This window comes from Chroicocephalus ridibundus, chromosome 3 (assembly GCF_963924245.1).
Source record: "Chroicocephalus ridibundus chromosome 3, bChrRid1.1, whole genome shotgun sequence".
Taxonomy (NCBI): Eukaryota; Metazoa; Chordata; class Aves; order Charadriiformes; family Laridae; genus Chroicocephalus; species Chroicocephalus ridibundus.
In genome coordinates, this window is record NC_086286.1 from 60,220,892 (window position 1) to 60,243,353 (window position 22,462).

Here is a 22,462-nt window from a genome sequence, read left to right on the forward strand (position 1 = left end):
GCAGCTAAATGGGATTTCAGGAAACAGTTGGAAAACAAGGGTGAATGAAACCTACAGGCTGTGTAGAGCCAGGCATGAGTCATATAGTAATTTTGTCGCCACCTTTCTTTACACTGATGAGCAATGAACTTCTCCCACAAGAGCTAAAAAAAACGAAAACAGTATCTTAATATTGTGCTTTTGTATAGAAGCAGATACTGTTGCTATTGATGAAGAGTGTATCTGCCAACAAACCTCTATGAATTGGGATCAGACTGTCTGATACCTATCTGGACTTTTACCTTCAACGTCCTGAGTTCCCTGGTGCCAAGCTCAGAAAGCAAAGGCCCATCTGTCGCAGGCTTGAAGCTCCCACTGAACACACTAGACTGATGCTACAAATCTGAAAGGGGGAGAGGTCATGGAGGGATGGGAGAGGCATTATTTCTAGCAATCAATTAACAAGACCAATAAAATGATCTGTGATAACAAAATATATTTCTCCTCACTCACACAGTGGTGCATTATGGTATTTCACAAGCCTCTTAATGCCATGAAAGTAAATGAAGGGAGCACTACCTACAGTTTGCTTGCTTGCTTTCCCCACAAAACACCAAATAAGGTTGGATAATAGATATAAAGCAATGTGACTCAAGGCGTAAGCACAGACTGGAGTTTTTCCTCTGGATTCAAACATGCACAGCCCATTTTCCCAGAACTTCAGATTGCTTAATTCCCTTGCACCTGGAGTCAGAGCACTGACCTGCTGATGGCAAAGTCTCTAACAGAAGCACAGTCATTCACCAGTTCTATATTTTTAGGCTTCAGGATTTGGATGTCTCCCGTGAAACCTGGGCTGTCTAGACCATACCACTGAATCGTTACAAAATATTTGCTTTGCATCGCAAAGTAAAGATTTATGCAAAAAGCACATAGTACACAAGCACTGGTGTAAAAATGAACAGATTGTCTGTGTTGGCTTCCCAAAGATAAATGTACCAGCCCTTCTCTGAGCTTTGTTAACCTCAGAAGGTTTACAATGATGGATATACTCCACTGACAAAAATTCTTAATAACATGGATAGGTTGGGCCCCACTAGCACCGCTCTGAAGTGAGTCTTTCCAGTCAGGTCACACAGCTAACATCAGGCACATTCAAACTATAATATTGCAAGTTATCTCTTCCACCAGTACTCCTGAAGCTAAGCACTTTCTGTCTCAGGAATGCAAGTTAGGAAACTGGAATTCTACTACAGCACTTCTTTATCTCATCCCATTTTAAAGATAAAATACACTCATTTTTCTCCCAGGAGCTACTGCAGGATTAGTGGTAAGGAACAAACGGCAACAGTGGAAGGATATTACATATTGTGTGCATTTATGAGCGTGTACATGCACACGGGGTAATGCACTCATTGTGCACTTTTCCCTTCCCTTGGCAGTATTAACTATAGCAATTCTGTCGAGTGAAGCCACTGTAAGTAACAGTCTTCCTGGGCTCCTGCATAACGCCCTTCACTCACAGGCCTTGCGGTCTGCTAAAAGCTTCATAGCACTTCTGGAAAAATTGTATAGTCTTGTATAGCTCTTAACTTTGTCAGACTCCACAGTGGGGAAAGTCAAAAGAACCAGTGCTAACCCAAGGAAAAGGGAAATCATGACCTGAGCTATTTTAACATTCAAGAGAAAGAGACCTTCTAGGTTGGGGTGAGGAAACTAAAATAATATTTCAGGCAAGTCAGAACTTCTGACAAAATCTGTTTCGGGAGAAGTAAAACACAATTTTGTGGCTTGATGCCACTTGTCTGGAATTTCCCTCTAACTAATAGGAGATATCACAGACAAGAGCAAGCTGCCAGAGATTCAACACGCCAGCTCCTCACCTCCTCAGTTTTCAGCTTCCACTGTTCTGTCGGCCAACTTGCCACAGGTGGGAGACATTAAGGTATTGAGACTCCCCACCTTGCAGCAGCAATACAGGAGCCTGCCTGAAATCTCAACTTTAATGCTCTTTAAGCCTACAAAACTGAAGTTTTCCAGAACTTTCCAAAAAGCAGCTGTGAAAAATCAAGCTAATTGTTTCTCAGCAGTAAAGATATAGAAACTGGCAATGTTTGGCAGAATGGGGATTTTGCATTGAAAACCACCTCCAACAGAACATATCTTATTAACTCTAAGCTGAAATGTAAACACTTGTTCTCCCACTCTGTAACTGAGATCTCACAGCTCTCCAACTGTGTATTAATCCCAGGAAAAAAAACCCTGCTTCTTCCTCATGTCTTTGCTGCTCTTATGAGCTTCTTGTGGCTGTGCCAACACCCCTGTTTCTGATTCTGCCAAAACCTTTGATGCCAATGGGACAACATACAGACCCAGGCTGGGGAGAGGAGAAGAAACAATTATAAACCCCTTTTTCCCTTACCTGCCTGCCTACACACACCACCCCACACCCATCCAGTCTCCGTAATGGTAGTAGACTTTTCAACAGGAATATGATGACAGCACAAGGAAATCACATCTTCCACAGAACTCCGCAACAGAAAAGACATGAAATATTTGAATTAGCGGGGCATAGCTTAGGCAAACTCCTTACTGGCAAATGCAGAACTAAAGGTAGGAGAAAGTGGGAGAAAAAAACAAGAAAATTATGTTACCACCAACAGTTAGATGCTCTTGACTAAACAGTAGAGAGGACTCAGCAGTGAGGAACGCCATTTTAACAAACTGTGACTGAACTGGAAACAACACAAATAAGTATCTCTTTTTCAGAGAATTTAGAAAACCGTAACGTCGTAGCTTTCACAATGATTTCTAAAGCCTTTTTGATCAATAGCAAAATAATCATTCAAACAGTTGTTTCTCTACACAGTTGTTCTCACCGTAGACATACTTCTTGGATAGTCTCAGCCACAATCTAGCCATTTTCTGTAACTTCAGCAGAAGGAACAAAGGGGCCAGAGCACACTAGAGGATCTGTTCTGGCTATTACTGGCACAGGCAGGCTCCAGAGGGGAAGAGGATATCAGTTCTGAGAAAAGAAGGAATTGACCGCATCCAGCTCCTATTTAACCAACTCCTTCCCACAAAACCAACACAGATAGAATTCAAGTGGAGTGCTTTCCAGGTTTTTCAAAATATCAGCACACAGCAGATCTTCTATCAGCTTCTGTGAGATAAGGAAAAATAAATAAACCAGAAATGGTACCCTAAGAATTCCTTGCCAAGACGCGTTAACTTCACATGACCATAAAACCCTCAGAAAATGTAAGGAAGAAGGATGTTATTTCTCTAGTAGAAGATCCCTAAATAAATACAAACACACATTCCTGCATTCTTATAGTAACCTCTCAGTTTCTGCAGCTTCCTTTTGTTGTCATAGTTTTTGATGATGGCGGTGGTGGGTCATAGTCAGATGCTTTTTGTTCTAGGAGTTACCAGAAGAAATACAAAGGACGGAGTTTGGCTGCAGAGTGTGTCTAGATCAGGCATCCCAGATCAGGCAAGGCCAGCTTCTGGATATAGAGCACGTAGTCAGATAGTTGTTTGTATTCTCAACCGTTTCTTGTTTACCTTTCAGTTTCTTTGTGTCACAGGCAGCTTTGAATCCTTTGTCACTGTGCATGTAGCAAGCTGCAACACGGAAGTATTAAATATTCCCGCAAAGTAAATGGAAACCTAATGCTGATCTCCTTCCAAAAGAGAAAACAGTTAAATTCTCATTTTTTGTACCTTGTATTACCCTCTGGTATATAACCTCTCCCCAGTAATTGGTGCTGAGAATTAAGGCTGAGAATGGTCATAACAGTGCAAAGAGTAGCTGGAGAGGTTGTTAAAAATACCATATGGTACAGCTCAGCTCCTTGCACCAGACACGGTTGCTTAGCAAATTTCATTAAATAACGTTCATTGAAAAAATAATCCATTGATCATTTAAGTCCTATCTGTAGTTTCTCTCACAGAGATTCATCCATTTATCTCCGAGAAACTTTTCTTTCCTTGTTTAACTCATCACTGAGGTTTCCTCGCTATTTTTGTATTTTCATGATAAGCTCTCCCCGCAAAGCCACAGCTACTCTTTCTTCCTTCTGGGTACCAACTTTTCTCATATTGGACTCCATTTCTGACTTTTGCCAACAAAAGTGCTCTTCAGTTCTTGAAAAGTTTCACCTCAGCTCTAGGCTGTTATCAGCTACTACCAAAAATTCCCCATGGGGTGTTACGAAGCAGAATGTGGCCACAAAGCAGAGTGTGGGACTGTTTTTTTCTATCCTCACAAGGAGAAGGAGAGAGCACCGATACACGTGAAGGCTCTGTGGGGAGTGGATTCAAAGAGCACATAGCTGTTCTGATAACAGCAGAGCCGGCTTTACGCACATGGGACACGCGCTTTCAGGACAGATGCCAATGCAAGATGGACATGTCTCCTTACTGGATGCTGTCTCATTACCTCGAAACATGAAGAGCTGTCAGGAATGCACTATTCAGAAGTGTTGTAAAGCAAATAATACAGACTGCACTGAGGGATGCATTCTTGTTTCGCCTGACATACATAACAAGGGTTTTCTTACTAGTTTTTGTAAATCATAAGGTTTTGCAGCTAGCTTTTACCCCACAATTTGAATTTGTCTCACAGTAGTTGTGCACATCCTTATCAACTAGCTGGAAGGGGAAATTCTTGGGGTATAAGCCACAGAACCAGAATTGTATCCTTTTTGACAATTCTCATTTGGAACTGAATTGCTATTTTACATTAATCCTTTTTTTCTACCTCATTCTCAAATTGAAGTAGCTTAACTAATCTCCTTGCAAATTATTTCAGTTCTTTTTTCAGTGGCTATTGCAGGGGAGGGCCCCACATGCCGTGACTCTCCATGCCCTCCCCATACTATGCAGACTGATAAAGGAAAGAAAAATGTGTGTATGGTGTACGTCTTACTTGCTCAACAACGGGTTATGATGCAGACAATAACTAGTGAGGTTATACAGTTTCCATAGTTACTGTCTCATTGAAATGATCTATTTCTGGATTTCCATCAGCGATCACCAGTGAGGGAAGGATGGAAGTTAGGAGATCAGGGTTAGCCATCAGCTGAGCAGTGACCAACAGAAGAATTCTCCAGGAATATTTTTGGGAAAATTAAGCTACCTTGCAAATGGCAGGAATATACCCAAAAATGTGCTTTGATTTACATTTCAATTCCATTTTTATTGGTTAGTATTATTGAGCCTATCAAACTATGCTTTAAATGATTATGAAGGTGTCATGCTAATTCTATGACCATCCATAAAAGTACTCGTCACCCTTACAGTTACAACGGAAAGCATTAACCCATACATTATTGCAGGACTGCAGACAATACCAGAGCAACATATTCCAAGCAAAAGTCAGGATTTCTGAAGAGCAACCAGTAAATCTTCTTAACAGGATCTATAAGCCACCATACCATATATGACCTACACTCTAACAATCCACCTGAACGCACCTAGTAATGTTTCCCAAAGGCACTACTTAACCCAGAAGGTGAAATTACAGAAGACAATGCATTTACTACTCCTTAGTGAAATTTTCATTAAGGGACTCCATTTCTGCCAGCCCCAGCATTTTCACTACTTGCAAAGCCAGAATTTATGGGAATTGGATTCCAGTAACTCTCTGAAAGCACCCACTCTTTCCCACCACATAGAAACAGTACATATGTTCGCTCTTGGTTTTAATTCTTACTGATCTTCATTGCTAGAGAAGTCTCTAGCAGAGCAGCCTAGAAGATAAAGGATAATGAAGCTGAGTGCAAAACACTCTGAATTAATTTTTGCTTTTTCTAAAATTTGTACTTCGCTAAACTTCCTTTCTTTTTTTTTTTTTTTTTGTAAAATCAGAAAAACATGTGGCAAACTAAAGGGGTGCTAGCTGTTGATATTTGTAAAACAACTGGGAGACTGACAATGTAACTAATTGCCTTATACTATGATTTTTCAATCAGTGCCAAGTTCATCTACAGACAAATACCCTAAGTTCCCAACGAGTCCAGTGCTGTTTCTTTTCATCTTTGCATTACCTTCAGCCTAAGCTTTTGGCTGCACCTTTGTTGTGCATTGTACTGAAACAGCAACAAAGTACTCACATCAAATCTTTAAAGGATTCGGAATCATGGGCAGAGCAGATGCACAAGAACATTGTTGCTTCCTTATGTATTACCTTTCTAGGCAGCATGCTGAGTATTCTCATTTCAGCTTATTGTATCCCAGAAACGCCTCTTACGCTCCAAGCGCTTTGAATGCGGGAAGAAGAAGGTTTGCTCAAAAGGCAAGAGACACATTGCCTCGTTACGGCAGGAGAATTATTAACAGTAACAATGACCAAATTCTGGAACTGTGCCACCTTTTTAATTTAGCGGTACATTTTGGTAGGAGGATAGTTATGCAGATACCTCTTTGCTTAAACAAAATCCAGTCTTAATGGACTTTCTGATTCAGGATTGTAGTTGTTTCCCCTTGATTACAATGAAGCTCAATGAAACAAATAGGGAATACGTACTGGAAGTAAACGCAATTGCTTTTATTTTCAAAATTGTATTGACGTAACCCCATGTTCCACAATTCCTATATAAGCTATTTTGCTTAGGGGATCCGTTCTGTGACACACTTTCTTAAAATTTTGATTCATTTCTAACTAATAAAAGACAGCTGTATTGAAATAAAGAAAGCTAATAAAAAAATTTCTGTGTTAGGATTTTACACTAAGGCTATGATCTTAACAAACAGGTAAAATTTGAGAAAAGCTGTAAAAGTACTTACCAATTAGATACTAGGTTATATACTTACTGCACAATAAACAAGATGTTTGTTATAAATATCCCACTGGAAAAACTCTTCAGTGAAGAACATAAAGGAAGGGGAAAAGAAGTTGAGGAAAACCCCTCAACTCCCACATCGTGTGACTCTGCAGACAAAAATCTCCTCTCTCATTAGCTCACCTTTGGCTAGCCATCTCTGTCCTGTTGCATCTGGCACAGCTAGACAATGTGTATCCACACCTAAAAAAGAGTTTTGGGATCCACCATTGGGTTTGGAAAGCTGGACTTCCTGGCTTTCTGATGCTTCTCCACAGTCTACTTCTGGCGGCTCATCAGAATGAATCTGTACACAGAAAGTTAAGGGCTGATCACCCTCTTCTGCAGCAGAGCTGTTAACTAGGTCAAGCCAGGACTGCCTTTCGGAATAAACCACTTTGGACGTCAAGGAAGAAGACGACTCTTGGGAGATGAGAGTGCTTTCAGGAGAGGAGAGAGTACAAGATGCTTCACTTGACAGAGTCGAGGTGAAAGACGACTTCTGCTGATCCTGCTTTCCAGAAACATGGTGGGGGGAGGGAGAAAAAAAAAATTATTTCCAAGTTATTCCTGTTGCTAGGTTCTACATGTTATAGATATGCAGCTGAAATGCTAACTGACCAAAAATTGATAAAACCTGATTAATTATTCATCCAAACAAGCCTGAGGTATGGTAGCCAATCTCCTACAGAGCGGTGACTTCAGAAACTAAGCCACAAGGAAGCCAGAGGTAAAACAGATAAAAACCTGACAATGCCTACAAACAACAGACCAAGGAAAAATAGTGTTGAATGTAGCCTTCCATGCTAGGTCTCACACTCACATTCACTCTTTACTTTGTCTTCACTTTAATGCTCTAATCAAGAGTGCAGCAGAGAAACTCTGAGTTAGCCGTTGAACATGAAGTTGTCTTGAAACATTCAATAACTCCACCAATGCCATAACTGCAGATAGACAGAAATGGGCCCAAGTACTGAACTACCTTGATCCTCTCAGCACACAAAGCCATTTTATCTGGTCTATTCAAGGGACTAATCATTCGCCAAGGCAAGAAGGCTGATGGGTAATATGATGGCAAGTTAATGATGGAAAGAAAAACAGCCAGTCATGGGGCAGAAGACAGCAAAAGGGGAATGGTACAAGATTTGCCTTGCTCATTCACCTGCTTGGATTCATCCTTCAGCCCACAAATCTGAAAAGGGATCCAAACTTCACTAGAAACACATCAGAAATCATTAAGATATCCTAAGGCCCTCCATACTGTACTTGTCACCCTGCCTCAACAAGAGCACATACAACCAGAGAGGTCTCAGAGTTGTCTAAGAGTCATCATTAGGAGCTGAGAGTTGAATGAGAGAGGGTATGATAGATGCACAATTCCATGTAAAGAAAGGTTGAGAGGAAGAACAAAGTTTTGAACACTATTTACCTTCCCGGACAAGCAAATAGATGCACAGGTCTTTCTCTACTGTAGGCATTTACATCGATTGAGTTGTACTATTATCTGAGCACCAAAAGCAACTCACACAAGAACAACTAGCACTAGTCTGCTTCTTAGCCACCAAACACCACTGAAAAGGTGAGCCAAGAGAGTCAAATAAACAAATAATACATACACAAACACACAAATATACATTAAAATACCCAGAAGAGGATTAATTGACAGTAATAAAGTAATGGAAGAAAACGGGAGAGAAAGCCTTATAGTGATGATCAGAAATCATGACGAGATCATCATGATATAAAAGCCAGATTTCTTGTATCTGCTACTGCAGAAATTTACTCCTTCTGCAAATCATCTGCTACTGGCCAATGCCAGAATCAAAATACCAGACTTGATGGACCACTATTCCCGCAAGTTTATGTTCTCAGTACATATGTAGAATAGATCTGTGTAAGGATTAAAACAGATGATAACTAAACTGGAAGTACTGAAAATTACTGAGAAGGTGTTGCTAGGGAGACGTGGATAAGCTGCAAACACAATAAAGGGACTAGCCTGGAATACTTATTTATAACCTGCTAAACTAGAAATAAGATGTATTCATATAAACGAAACCAAGAGTGAATTTTTTTTTCTTATGATATATAAACTTCTGCTATTCAGTGTTGCTGTAATGTATACTACTTCCTTTTAACATAAAAGAAAACAAAGTAGATTTGCCTTTCTGTGTTTCTAATCTAGCTGTATCATGTAGCTACTAATCAATTCAGAAGATGAGGAGGACCAATTCCAGATTGTGGGTCACAATTTGTTTGTAGCACTTTCTTCACTTTTGTAAATTTTCAAAGCCATTCCTCCAACACTGTGAGACCGGACTTAATTTATATTCCTATTATGAGAAGTACAACATTGTGTTTCAGGTGCATTTTTGATTTTAAAAAGGAAACCTTCACAAATGCATCCAAAGCAAAGGACAAGGAGATGCTGTCATAAACTACATGTATGAATGATAAAAACACCCCTGGGAACACAGGTGATGTGAAGCATTTAATCTAAGAGCTCCTATCGCAAAGACAAGTTCTTGAAGCATTTGTACAGCCAAGTAGAAGCACCAAACAGTAAAAGCCCTTGCTGACACGGTCTAATTTCAATCGTTCAAAGACAGTAAAGGAAGACGTTAGATCTCACCTCTATTTTTCTGGCATTCGTCCATGCAAAAGAAAGTGCCGTTGAAATGAAAACTGTGCCTCGCTGAGTGGAATATATTTTTGTTTTCATTTTCATTGTGTGTTAAATAAAAAAATGTGGGTGAGAATAAAGATGACTTCCAGAATGTGTTTCTCTTTCTCTACATATGTGTTGTGGGTTTTTTTCTTCAGCATGACAAATGTTTACCTAACTTACTCAAGTGGTTCCTTTGGAAGTTTTGCAATCATCCGTATAATAATAAATCTACATTTGAGGACATTTTAAAAAGCAGATACTTGAGCCAGCAGATCATAAGTATTCCACTGGAGATCAATGAGTCTCTAGGCATTTTTTAGAGAAAAATTATCGCCATGAAACACCTCAACTGCTCTTTTGGGACTGCTGCAATCTATTGTCTCAACATAGCTGATGGTTTTTGAACTGTAAATCCATTCACGTGTGGAGAAATTAATACAGATGGTCAGTTTAACTTTTGTCCTACAGATGTTAAAATTTATTTGTTCCTCACTTGTTTTTTTTCTTCCACAGTACCCAAAAGCATGCATAAACATAGAAAGCTTATGATCACTACTTTTTTCTTTTTCAAGTTTTAAAATGTTTTGAGTCAGCAGAGAACAGAACAGCAAATGAAAACTTTGTGCTAAAAGTACAGCAAAATGTTTGCTGCTCTTAAATGTAGCAGAAGCTGTACCTGGATGGCTATTAGTTTCCAGACTAATAGTTTTCAGTCTAGAGTTGATCTCAAGAAGTTTGGAGGTGTTTCTGCTTAAAACAGTATTGGTTTTTGATTTTCCAAAATGCCCATAGCTCCTAATTCCTTCTTTTCAAGATCCCTTTGGCACTCAGGAGGAAGAAGTGCAATTTGAAAAAAAGATAAAAATAACACAAAGAAATAAACCCCAGTCAATGCCCGTGCCATTCTTGATGCTGGGCTGGGTTCCCAGGATGAGTGTCTCTTCCAGTAGCAATTTGAAAAGATTCAAGCAGAAGGCCTTCCAGAAGTGGTGTACCCACAGAGTATCTACTCAAACCCATCACATGTTTGGGATCTCACTGCTTGGTTCAAAAATTCCACAACATTTAACCAGCCTTCCCTGAGACAACCAAGTGCTCCGCTCCCAGAATTGACTCCTAGAATTGAAGCTGTGCTTTCCCAATCCTTCCACTGGTTTTCTTACTCCAATACTTGTCCAGAAGGGAAAGGGGCATTAAATCAGGTGTTTAAAAGACGACTCTGACTCGCAGTCAGACTCAGCTGCGTTGGTACCCAACTGTTCCTACCCACCACATAAGCAAGCTGAGCATAGGGCAGACACATGGCAGCTGGAGCTTATTCCAGTGGCCACTTCTGGGGTGAAAAGATGACAACTTTGCTCAGGAGACACTCGCCTTTGTCCACGGGGGAAGGGATTTTAGGCTGTGGATGAGGAGAAGAGAAATCAGCTGAGAGAGGTATAGGCTGGAGGGAAGATAACCTTTAAGAGAAAGGCTGAGGAAGCAGGACCCCTCGGCACCTGCACCATTGCCTGCCTCCCACTCATCCCCTGCTAAAACGTGGAGGCCAGCACTCAAGAAGAGCATATGGGAAGGAGACAACCGGAGATCGCCTCTGCAGCAACAGACGGACAAGCAGCCGGAAGCCAGAAAAACAGAAAACTAAAAAACAGCACCTGCTTAAAACTCATCATCTTGAAAAATGCAGGCATTCTCTCAGAGGTGAGCAGACGGAAAAGACATCTACAGCCTCTTAAAGGCAAGCCACTGAGGTATAAAATTCAAGACGCTTCATTATCGGCCCTCGGCCCAGAATAACTCGTGGAGACGTATTGCCAAGGTTCCTATTTTCTCCGATATTTATAGTCACCCAGCCACATTTAACTGCCAGTTAATACAGGCAATAAGGAACCGCGTTTTACACAGCAGTGAACAGCACGCACCCCCGAGTGCCAGGTGGATTGTTTTGCAGTGATTAACGTTACACGACTGTCTCAGGAGCGGAAGCGAAGACTGACTTATCTGACCGAAACTGAAGGGGGCAAGTGTGTGACAGTGTGACATACGCTCTCGGCTTTATGCGCGCTAATTAAAGATTGCCAGGCAGGCAACCCTGTGCACGGCATCGCCTTTTTTTATTGCCTGTGACCGCGGGAGCTTCTCCAGCTCATCTGTATATTTCAAATTTGTTCCTGCTTTGCTGCCTCTGTGCCCACCCCAGCTACTGGATGTCATTTCAGCGTGACGTACAGGAACCCGTAGCACACCAATGAGGCAGCAGACACTTCCCTTCCATGAGATGCAATGAGATGATTTAGTATTGAATATGATTTAGTATATGAATAAGTATTACTGCATACCCCTCGATGTTAACCTTCAGCTGGGGAAGGGAAAGGCTTGAACTCGGGATTCCTTGTTTCAGCTGAATTACCATCCCAAACCAGATTGCTCATTTCTAAACACAGAATTAAATAAACCTTGCATTTTAAAGCACATGTAAGGGGAGATGAGGTCACTAGGAAAAGCAACAACGTAGAAACAAAATTAATAGGGTGACAAGTGGCTGATAATTAGGCAAGTCAATTTGATTAGATACATGAGGGTGCATAGTGCTCATTCTAATTCATGAAATGAAGCGAAGCAGGAAGGAATATTCTGGACAAATACTCTACAAGAGAGAAAAATAGTTTAGATTTTGGGAGGATGCTTATTTTCTTTTTTTATAGTCTATTTTTCAGAGGTAGAAGAAAAGAAGCGATTTTATCACTGTAAGAAGAGGCCTCTTTCCCTTCACTTCTCTTCACTGCCACAAAAGCAGCTTCAAATTCAGCAGTCTAAAGAACAGCTCACTCAAATAAATGAATACAAATCTGTTGGATGATGCTACCAGGGTCACAAAAAGAAAGATGACTTGGGAATGATTAAAAAAAAAAAAAAAAAAAAAGAATAGCATGAAAAACAGGGTTATAGCAGTGTGTTAAAAACCTTGTAAAGAAAAGACACAGTGTGCCTACAAGGTGGAGTGACGCTTCCCTTTCTCCAGCAAGACAAATACACCTCCATTTGAGGGAGCTGCTCTCTGCAGTGGAAGGCTCCCAGCAGCGCAGGCTGCAATAACAGTGTGCTCTGCCACGGGGCAGTCAGCCCATCCTCATCCCACAGGTACACAGGGTGAACGTTTCCAGCCACTGTTTTAGGTTATTCCTCAAAGGTCCACCACCTCAAGAAAGTTTTCTTCTAACTGGCTAGCAACTAGAAGCACGATAATTACTTACCGAAGGCGGAGGTGGCTGGACTGTGTAGGGGGGAGGTGGCGTGTCTGTTATTTCTGGATCATCGTGTTCACTTTCACTGTAGCATTCTGGAAAAATGAGCAAAATCAAAGTGTTAGACCAACACTCATTTATTCCCTGAAGCACTATGGTAACCAAAGATCACCAAGTGGGATGTTCTGGGCTGAGGACCACGCTGTAACAAGTCAGTGTCTCCTACAGTGAAAATTAACCCACTTGCAGTAATGCTACACTACTTCATGGCAACACGTTTTCTTTTTTTTAAGTCAAAAAAAATGCTAATTTGCCATGGCAGGAAACACTAGGTGGCATTGCTCTAGATAGCTTCACAAATAGGTTTGGGGTGGGTTTTTTTCCTCCCTTTTCAGCCTTTAGAAGAAAGGCTGTATCATTTGTAGCATGATAGGGAGACCTGCCCCAAGTAGCAGATGCTGTCCCTTAATCTCTGTAACCAGTAAATTTTCCTGGAGCGCTCATTTTTTGGCTCCAATTTTGGAGGAAACAGATTGCTCGCATGCTGCTTTGGAAACCACAGAGCAGCCTCGTGAGAGTCTTCTGTCACCACATGGTAACTCGCATAGGCACACCATGCAGCGTGGCAGTACATGTGCAGAGCTAGGACTAAAAGTAAACACAGTACCACAGTACTCTAGGACTACACACCCCACTCGTTTATTATTTTTTTTTAATAGAAAGTAAGCTGATAGAGCCTCAGTATCTATTGACATGCAGCAGAGGGGCAGTCATGTTGTTATTTCTTTCAACTACCTGTGTAGCAGGTAAAAGGGTTTTCTCAGGTGCTTTTTAAAAGCGGATTAAATGAAGTGATAATCATTGATAAAACAAGACACAGAAAAAGGGAGACAGTAAGTTCCTGGTTCCCATCCCCAGGGCCTGGCTGTAACCCCTGGGCAAGGTCATTTCCCTCTGCTAAGCGTCCCAGCACACGTCAACCATCCAACCTTGGTGGCAGCGAGTGCTTGCATCCTGCCCTCCACCACGCGTGAAGAGTGACGGCGCTCACCCCCACCCGACTGAGCTGGGGACGTGAAAGGTTGCAAAGACATAGTCGGAGCTTAATGAGGACAACATGAGCGAGCGCCGAGTGTGACAAGAGCCGAGGCCACCGGTGCGGTCTCCACGGGAGCCAGGGCTCTTTGCACTGCCTCTCCATCTACAGGCTGCACGCAGCAGCTCATGCTGGCCAACAGCCGCTGGGTCTCTCCGATGGAAGTAGCCCCCCGGCCCTCTCCCCAAGAGGTCCAGGGTTGTTTGTGTTCTGGGAGTACTTTACAAGAGCTGTACCTCATGGGTTCATACCACTAGAAAGCAGTGTGTTAGCACAGTCTCTGGGAAATCACCTGTGATTATCTCATCTTTCAACGAAACTAATAACCACACACTTTCCTTTTGTGCGTGTCACTTGGGGCTTTTAATAAGCACGATGCGAGGGGAACAAAGTTTTAATAGAGAAGAATTTTATACATGAGAGAGAAGTTTCTAAGATGTTAACAAAGTGGAACTTTAAGAGATTGATTACTTTTTCTCCCCACACTGTTTGCAGACTTACAGGGTTTTTTAACAGCATAGCTGCTCTTCTGTTTACTGGAAATATGTGCTGGCACATCTTACCATAAAGGACTGAGACTGGCTGCAATAAGGCCTATATCAAATTCTAAGGCTCTATTAATGCCTTCTTGAATAACTCTTAGTAAAGAGCTTATTGTTCCTACTGCTCCCCTTTTGGGCACACAGGACTGAAAAAGAATCAGCAGCTGTTTCTGATACTGTAAATAGGCAAATGGGAGGGGTGTTAAAATGCATAGAAAGTACACGAATATACAAGAACTGCCATAACAAGAGCCAAGACCCTCCCGAAGAGTTATGGTGTGTGACACAGAGGGGAGAACTAGGTCAGCAGGAACAGACGTGACTGTGGGTAATGACAGCATTTTTCTGAAGCACAGCACTGCCTCTGCAAGGGCACGTCCACCCATGCGTGTCAGTGGGGTGCTGAACCCACGCTTAAGGCAGCTGCTGGAGCACCTGTGACAAAACACACGCGGAAAGACGAGTAGGTGTTTGACACCAGGATCAGAGTGCCTTTTTCTGAAGGGGAAATGGGCCACCAGCTTCAGAAGCTGAAGAAATCTTGGCTATATTATGTTTATTTCGGGGTAACTAGATAACCTGCTGCTACGTTATTGAGTGGATTGTTTTTTATCTTTCTGTCATTTTTTCTAAATTAAGGTTAGTGGGCTGGCTCATTTTGAATTGTTTTATAATTCTCGACTCAGCCAACACGATCTATATGACATAATTTGAGGCTATAAAAAAATAATTTGTTCTCATGTATAGCATTTCAACCAACCTCACATTCCATCAAACTCCTCCTTTGGGAAAACACGGGCAACATGTTTGGACACTTCATCGCCAAGCACATTTACCACGCAGTTCTTGCTGCACAGCCTAATACTCAATATAGCCTTTTATCCTAATCATCTCAGACTGGTTTGATACAACATTGGGTTCAAAGAGGACACAGGCATTTTGGAGGAATTTGGGGGTATGGAAATTAACAAGTTTCCTGACAAGAAATAATGAGGAACCATGAATTGAAAACAAAGAAATTGATGAGACCTGGTGAACCTCCGGAAATCAGTGGTATATATGTTTACCAGCCCCAAAGCTCCTTCTAATGGCAGAGTATAAATAGAGCCAGAGTATAAACAGAGCCAGATCAGACTAGACAATAATGGTGTTACGTGTCCAAAGCCTGGACATGAACTACGACCTTATTCTGGGAAACAGCAGAAGGGATGCAGGGAGGAGCATTTCAGTGCTTAGACAAAACAGGCTGCATCACCTGTGTTCATTCTACCACAAATACCAGTTTCCAGCTCCTCCACAATCTGAGCAGTTCTAAAAAAAGCAGTGGGTACCAATGCTCTAAAAATGGAGGGTCAAAAACCCAGAAGATCATACATATTCCTCAGGTCCGAGTCCATCCTTGGCTTGCTAATATAACCCTACCTACAGCACTTCTTGTTCTAAACCAGCTCCCATCACGCCTGTCCTCACCAGCAGCTTTTCCAAGCACTCTAACAGGTGACTTGCTCTACCCAGATTTGTGATTCAAGTGCAAGCAGCCGCGTATCAAAAAGTTCTTTGAGGTCAGGGCACAAATTAAAACAATAGATTTCTAAGGAACTTTTAAAATTACTCGTTCCACAATGAACACTTGTGCTTGGCTCTGGAGGAAATTGTAGGCTTCAGTACACCACTGCCACCCCCACCTCACCAACACTGATGTTGTTGAAACCCCCAGAAATGGAGGAGACAGTAGAGACAGGTCTCCATTGCACAAGATGTTTCCAAGCTAGCAAACTCCTCGACTGTATCATTACTCCTGTAATATACTTTACCCACTCAAAACCCAGCATAGCACAGCTGCTCCTCTTCACACTTGATAGGCTCAGCAAGCCAGCAACCAAAAGCAGTTACACACCTCTCACAAGATCACCCAGTGTCTCTCAGCAGCACAGTTTCTCACCATTATTTCTTTTTCTGTGATCACTCTGCCCTGTGTCAGTGTGGTTTCTCTGACCTAAGTTGGTAGACAGACCCAAGTTGACAATTTAACAGGAAGAAAATAGCTAACAAAAATTTGGCCAAGCAGAAACTGTGAAGAACATGATATAGTTACACACTGAAACCACCGTTAGGAGCATACCATCCTCATTCTTCCCATTGGGTGCCTGAGGGTCTACAGCCATCCCCAGCTTGCTTAGCCACCTGCATTTGAAACAGAGGGAATACAGAGTTACGGATACTGCCATGCTGTTTGGATGGAGTTTTGCCCCTTTCAAATGTGTTCTATGTTACTACATTAATTTTCATTAACCTGAAGATCAAATATCAAAGTTCCCTTCTATTTCTTAGAGCATCCTCTAGAAAGGCACCAGTTACCTGAATACTAATATTCCCCCTCATAAGCAGGACTAGTTACCTGTGATATCTTTCCCTGATCCTGAAAAAAGCACTACTGATGACCGAGGAGTTGCATTCATGGAAGCTGAAGGAAAAGTATGTGTGCTATAACACAACGTCAGTGGCTTAGTCCTGCTGTTGTGGTGTCATCTTTCACCTGAGATGAAGCGAAAGGCACAGGAGCCGTAGAAGATGATGTCAGATGCCCTGGTCAAAGCTACTGTAGCACAGTCTAAGAATCTAAGCCATTTAAAACTAGAATTTCTGACCATTACATACTGTTTTCTTTAACTCCCAATATACTTTTGTTTTTACTAAGTCCCACTTCCTGTGCTGCTTTAAGCTATTAACAGGGTTTTTTTCATTTCTCTTCCTAGGTGTCTGCATTTTTCTAGTGCTAGAAACAATCCCTGGATATACTTCCTGTGTATTGCGCTTGCCTGTAGGTCATTCAGATCTATCCAGGTTTTAAGAAACTACCAACGGAAAAATCTCAAGCCTTTCAGATTAAAACTCAAGGCCTAAATAGGAAATGTTTGAAGGGCAGGAATGAAGATTCATAACTGTGAAAGAACATTGTATCGGATCTTGATCCTACTGAAGCAACGGTAAATTTGCTAGTAAAATCAGTGTCAAAGTAACTGGATTTTTGGACTGCGGTGTGAACAATAGAGCTACATAACAATTCAAGAAAACAAAGTGTCATTTCTGTGAGAGTGGATTATTGACTTTCTTCTAACAGCTACTTGTAGCTGAATGATATTTTAAATAAAAAAAAATATAAACAAAAGTAAAGGTTTGCTAAAAATACAGGACTTAATTAACCACAAGGTCAGACAGATCACCAGTAACCATGTGCAAGAGGCCTGGCAAAGGCATGCAGCTAGCCAGCACGCATTTACTTTTCATGTGTGCACGACAATGGCAAATACATGCTAAATTAATGAAGCAAATGACCGCATTTATAAATCCACTGTTGATTTAATAGATATATACGCATGAAGAGTTATGAAAGGTCATGATCTGTCAAGCATTAATGCACACCAGTAACTCGACACACGCAAATGCCCCGGTGAGTTCAGTGGAACCACTCACATGCGTATGTATTTATGGGACTGCAGCCAAGAGAACAGATGTCTTTTAGTCTGTTTTGACATATGCGTGAGTATGCATGTACTTTATGTATTAAATGCATGTATTTTATACTTTGCCAAGGAAAACATCATCAGTTACAACAGTGAGGACTTAGTATTAGTGTAGTATAGTACAAGCTGCTCTAACACTAGGCTACTTAGCTTTAAGCCAAAATTAAATTTACTTGAGAAGTGGAGTTTGAAGAAAATCATTCTGGAGGCATAAGAGTTGGGACACCTGCATAGATTTGAATCACTCACATGAGACTAAACATTTCAAAAGTGTCATTAAAACACTGAGAATTTCCAGCTGGGCTCCAAACTGGCTGTTAGCACTCACTAACCTCCTCCATTAGCTCTAATTTTCCTTTTCTTTCTCCCCACATCCTTCCCTCTCTTCTCTTTCAACCAGGGTAACACTCTCTACAGAAATATTCCTGTCCAGCAGTCCCTCATTCTCAGTCATCCTCAGCACATCTGCCTCAAGAATTTCTCACTCCATTCAGGAGCTCTGGTAGGAAACGCAGCAATACAGAAACGTATGGTTATCTCCCCACCAGTATGCTCTGTCCTGCTCCAAGTTGCAAAGGGCAACATGTTCTTTCCATCTATATTTACTTGCATGCATCTATAGATTACAGATTTATGAATATAAACGTATGTACACTATTGTAGTAACGTACAATTCTGTATCTATAGCCCTTTCGGAAGGTCACACACATTCTTCTCAAGCTCTATCCCTTTCTGTTGTGGTAAATATGAATGAGGTCTCCTGTTTATAGAGGGAAAGAACAGTCAATGCCCTGTGAAGAATCTCACAAAGGTCACCAGCAGAGCCATGTTTAAAATCCTGACCTGACTACCATAGGAGCTCTCTTCCCTTTATAATTGCACTGCTTTGTATCCGGTATTTGGCCATTTAACGCAATGGCATTGTGAACAGACTGCAATCTGAAGTGAAAAGACGAAGAAGATATAAGAAGTATCTGTATCAGACAAAACTGGATCAATAGCAAGTAATATCTACTTCTGATACCTCAGTGGTTTCTAAAATGGCCATTTCATATCCATTTTTACTTCTTGCATTAAAAACTGCATGAATGTATTGTTCTTATGGACATTTTTGGAAAGAAAATTTCTGATCTGTCATGAGGATCATCTAACTGCATCATAGTTTGGCAGTGAAGTAAATGTTTACTTACGTTAAAGAAACCGTTCTATCTCTTTAACCCTTCTTGTTAACTGATACGGTACTCTGAAAGCAGATAGTATTATATTCCAGTCCTAGATGAGCTCTGAGACAAAACTATATTAAGCTTTTCTCTCTCTTTCCTTTCTTTCCTCACTTCTCCCAAAGTGATGAACTTGCTATCAAACCCCTGCGCCTCTCTAATGGAAAGGGATTTATACCAGCAAATGTTGGGAAGATCAGCATCAAAATCAGATTAATAATGCGATTCTGATTTCAACTGTCATTAGTGAACAAATACCAGTATTTTCCCCCTCTACAATGACCAGAAAACAAAATAGATTCAGTAATTCCCCGAATAACTTTGTCAACAACTGCTTGACAGTGAGAGAATGAACTTTCAAAGGGTGTTCTCAGGCGTGAGACAGGATGAAACATGGCCAGTCGCTCCTACTTACGTGTTCATTTCCAGAACATTTTCTGCCGCAAAATAAAATGTCTTGATCTGTGGGTGGCTGATCTTAATAGCACTGTAAGAAAAGAAAAATAGAAGAGATATGAAGAAAACTAGTTTACATAAGAAAAGAAAAAATGGCTCCATGAATTATTTAAAATATTTATTCACTCCACTATATTAATCCAGACCAGCTTATCCATCCACATAGCTCTTTTCTTAAAACTCCAGTCTATTTTTAGCTCATTTCCTAGGCCACGCATAATTCAGAGGGTATAAACTACAGAACTAAAAAGGAAAGAATGAAGAATAAAACAAAGACCTTCATTATGCCATTACATAATTCAGTTGTGTGCCCACATCTCAAATAGTGGGTCCAGCTTTGCTTCCCCCAGCTCAGAAGAGCATAGTGAACCTGGAAAATGTTCAGAGAAAGCACCAGGGGTGACCCACGGTATGGAACAGCTTCCATGAGTGATTAATCAGGCTAAGACCCTGCAGCATGGAAAACTGGTTGTTAAGAGAAGGGAGATATAATACAGTAACATGTGAGGGTGCTGAGGCGCTGGAACAGGTTGCCCAGGGAAGTTGTGGATGCCCCATCCCTGGAAGCGTTCAAGGCCAGGCTGGATGGGGCTTTGAGCAGCCTGGTCTAGTGGGACGTGTCCCTGCCCATGGCAGGGGGTTGGAACTAGATGATCTTTAAGGTCCCTTCCAACGCGAACCATTCTGTGATTCCATAAAATCACAAGCAGCATGCAGCGGGTGATCAGGGACTGACTTGTCACTGTGTTTTCCAAGACAAGTTTTAGGAAGCACCAAAGAGGCACCTAGGCAGGTGAAACAAACAAAATTGGGATAGTTCCCTGACTCCCTTGTTGATCTCAGCCCCAGACTATGCTTTAGTTGAATACCCATCAGTAAGACTTTTTAGAGTGGGGTTTTTTTTTCCTAAAACACAGTCTCCGATCCTGAGGCTGTGTGGCTTCCCTCTTTTGTTCCTCATTAGGTGACTGACTGTCCCGTGGAAGCACATGCTATTTGACTGGGGCCCAGCAGCCCCGGTCACTCTTCAAAGTTATCCCAATTTACCCCACCCCAAATAAATGATGAGCATGTGTTTTCCTCACAGTCATTGAAGGCCAACAGCTGCAGAAGCGAAGGGCAACATTTTCTCGTGGTCCTGTACTGTGTGACTCAGTCTTTCCTCTGAGAAAACAAAATGGAGCTCCCCATATTCAAATTAACTGCCCTCTTTCTTTGGAGGAGTCAAGCCCACAGTTAGTCTCAGGAACACCTACAGCTAATGTCTGCGTGAGATCCAAACAGAAGAATGAAGGCTTTCTCTTGAGGGACAGAATAAAAACCATGCTGAGCTTTATAACTTTGAACAGCAGCAACACCCCTCCAAACCTTTGAAGTGTACTCAAAAGCAGCTGGAAGTCAGTACTGCATATGGAGTTTGAAGGGAATATTTTGAAATTTATACCCTGCTAAACAAAGTTGCTCCACAGCAGCCTAAAGAATAATCTCAAGTCAGAGGGAAGCAGCATTACTTGCACCACTGTTGACCTCCCCACATAAGAGAAGGTATCTAAGATAGACTACAACTTACTCGTAATCAGTGAACAGAGAGAAGAAAAAAAAAAAAAGCATTTGACATACTGATCTACTTTTTTATTTGTAGTTTTAACAGACCACATCTGTCAGAGAATTTTCAAAAATATTTTTGCAATATGGTTTTCTTTCAGTAGCTCAGTTGATATCTCATTATTTATACAACACAGAAGAGCTCCCCACAGCTTCATTGTCAGGCACTACTGAGATTCAATTCCTTGCAACGTAGTAAAAATCATGCAAAACTGGGAGCAAGAGATAAACTTACTGCTTTTTTTTGCATTCAATTGCTCGGTCCACACTGAAGTCTGGAAGTCTGATGAATCCTTCTGCTTTTTCAGCCTGCAATAAATAAATTAAAAAAAAATTAAAATCACCACATCAACCAAATGGTGAACTACCAAACTCCAATGCTCAGTGATATTTAATGTGCAAGTGCTTGTTTTTGACAGCTTTTTGTAATGTGAAAATATATGCTTATCACCATGGGGACAGATGAACACCCGATGTTTTGGCTGACAGTTGTGAACAAGAAATATTCTTATACCGGCTACTATTTGTGCAAGTCCTGGATGCTAGAAAGCCACCACTCCTGTCTGCAAGTAGCAGAGTGTGAGCACAGGATTTGTTGTATGCTTCCAAACAGCAAAGTGCCTGAAAGTGGAAGGATCCTCAACTCCTACAATAGTGCTGAGATAGATTGCTCGTCCTCCTCGCCTCGAAGCGTTTGTATCCGAGCACCCTTATCTAAGATCCATGGTTAAGTCAAAAGTCTAGTTCAGAGTCTGAAATTGTTAAGGGCAAAATTTAGGCTTGGATCGAACCAGGATTGAAAACAGCGTGAAGGTGGATGAACCCAATTCCTTTGCAGCCATCAGTGATCATATAAATTCTTTTGACAAAGAGACCAGCCAGGCTTTGTGCATAGACCACAGAAAACGAGCCTACTGAACCTCAGCTCTAAAAGCAGAAGCTTCTCAAAAGAGAGGGATGACATAAAAGAGGACGAGTAAGGGTTATATCATCCATTCAGGTCTGGATGTTATATACAATCTCAAAGGAGCATTTGTTCCGTTATACAGCATGCTTGTGTGTTACACAGATGTGCAACAGCACCACCCATAGTGATCTATGGATATTTGAAAAATACATGTCTATAGGGACAGGAATTCAGAAGTGACCCAAAATGATCCTAGGTACAGATGGAGGAGGGTCTCCCCTGGGTAAGTGTAACATGGACCATTTTGTAGGGTCATGGGCTGTTCCACAGGGTCACCTATATAGGCCTGTACGTGAGCAAGGCAGAGGCAATACGGGCTGCTCCCATGCC

The 22,462-nt window shown here is 41.5% G+C and overlaps 1 protein-coding gene across 13 annotated transcripts in view; it reads right to left on the reverse strand.

The window, feature by feature from the left end:
- Positions 1-22,462, reverse strand: part of IPCEF1 (interaction protein for cytohesin exchange factors 1) — a 90,334-nt gene that overhangs the window by 11,657 nt on the left and 56,215 nt on the right. For 12 of the 13 annotated variants that reach the window (XM_063329357.1, XM_063329359.1, XM_063329358.1 and 9 more), the window contains 5 exons: positions 21,401-21,474; positions 19,520-19,591; positions 16,483-16,544; positions 12,732-12,817; positions 6,954-7,323 (listed from right to left, as the gene is read on the reverse strand). In XM_063329357.1, coding sequence (XP_063185427.1) covers positions 6,954-7,323; positions 12,732-12,817; positions 16,483-16,544; positions 19,520-19,591; positions 21,401-21,474 — 664 coding nt within the window. The remainder of the gene's footprint in view (positions 1-6,953; positions 7,324-12,731; positions 12,818-16,482; positions 16,545-19,519; positions 19,592-21,400; positions 21,475-22,462) is intronic. The other variant, XM_063329360.1, reaches the window with a different exon arrangement.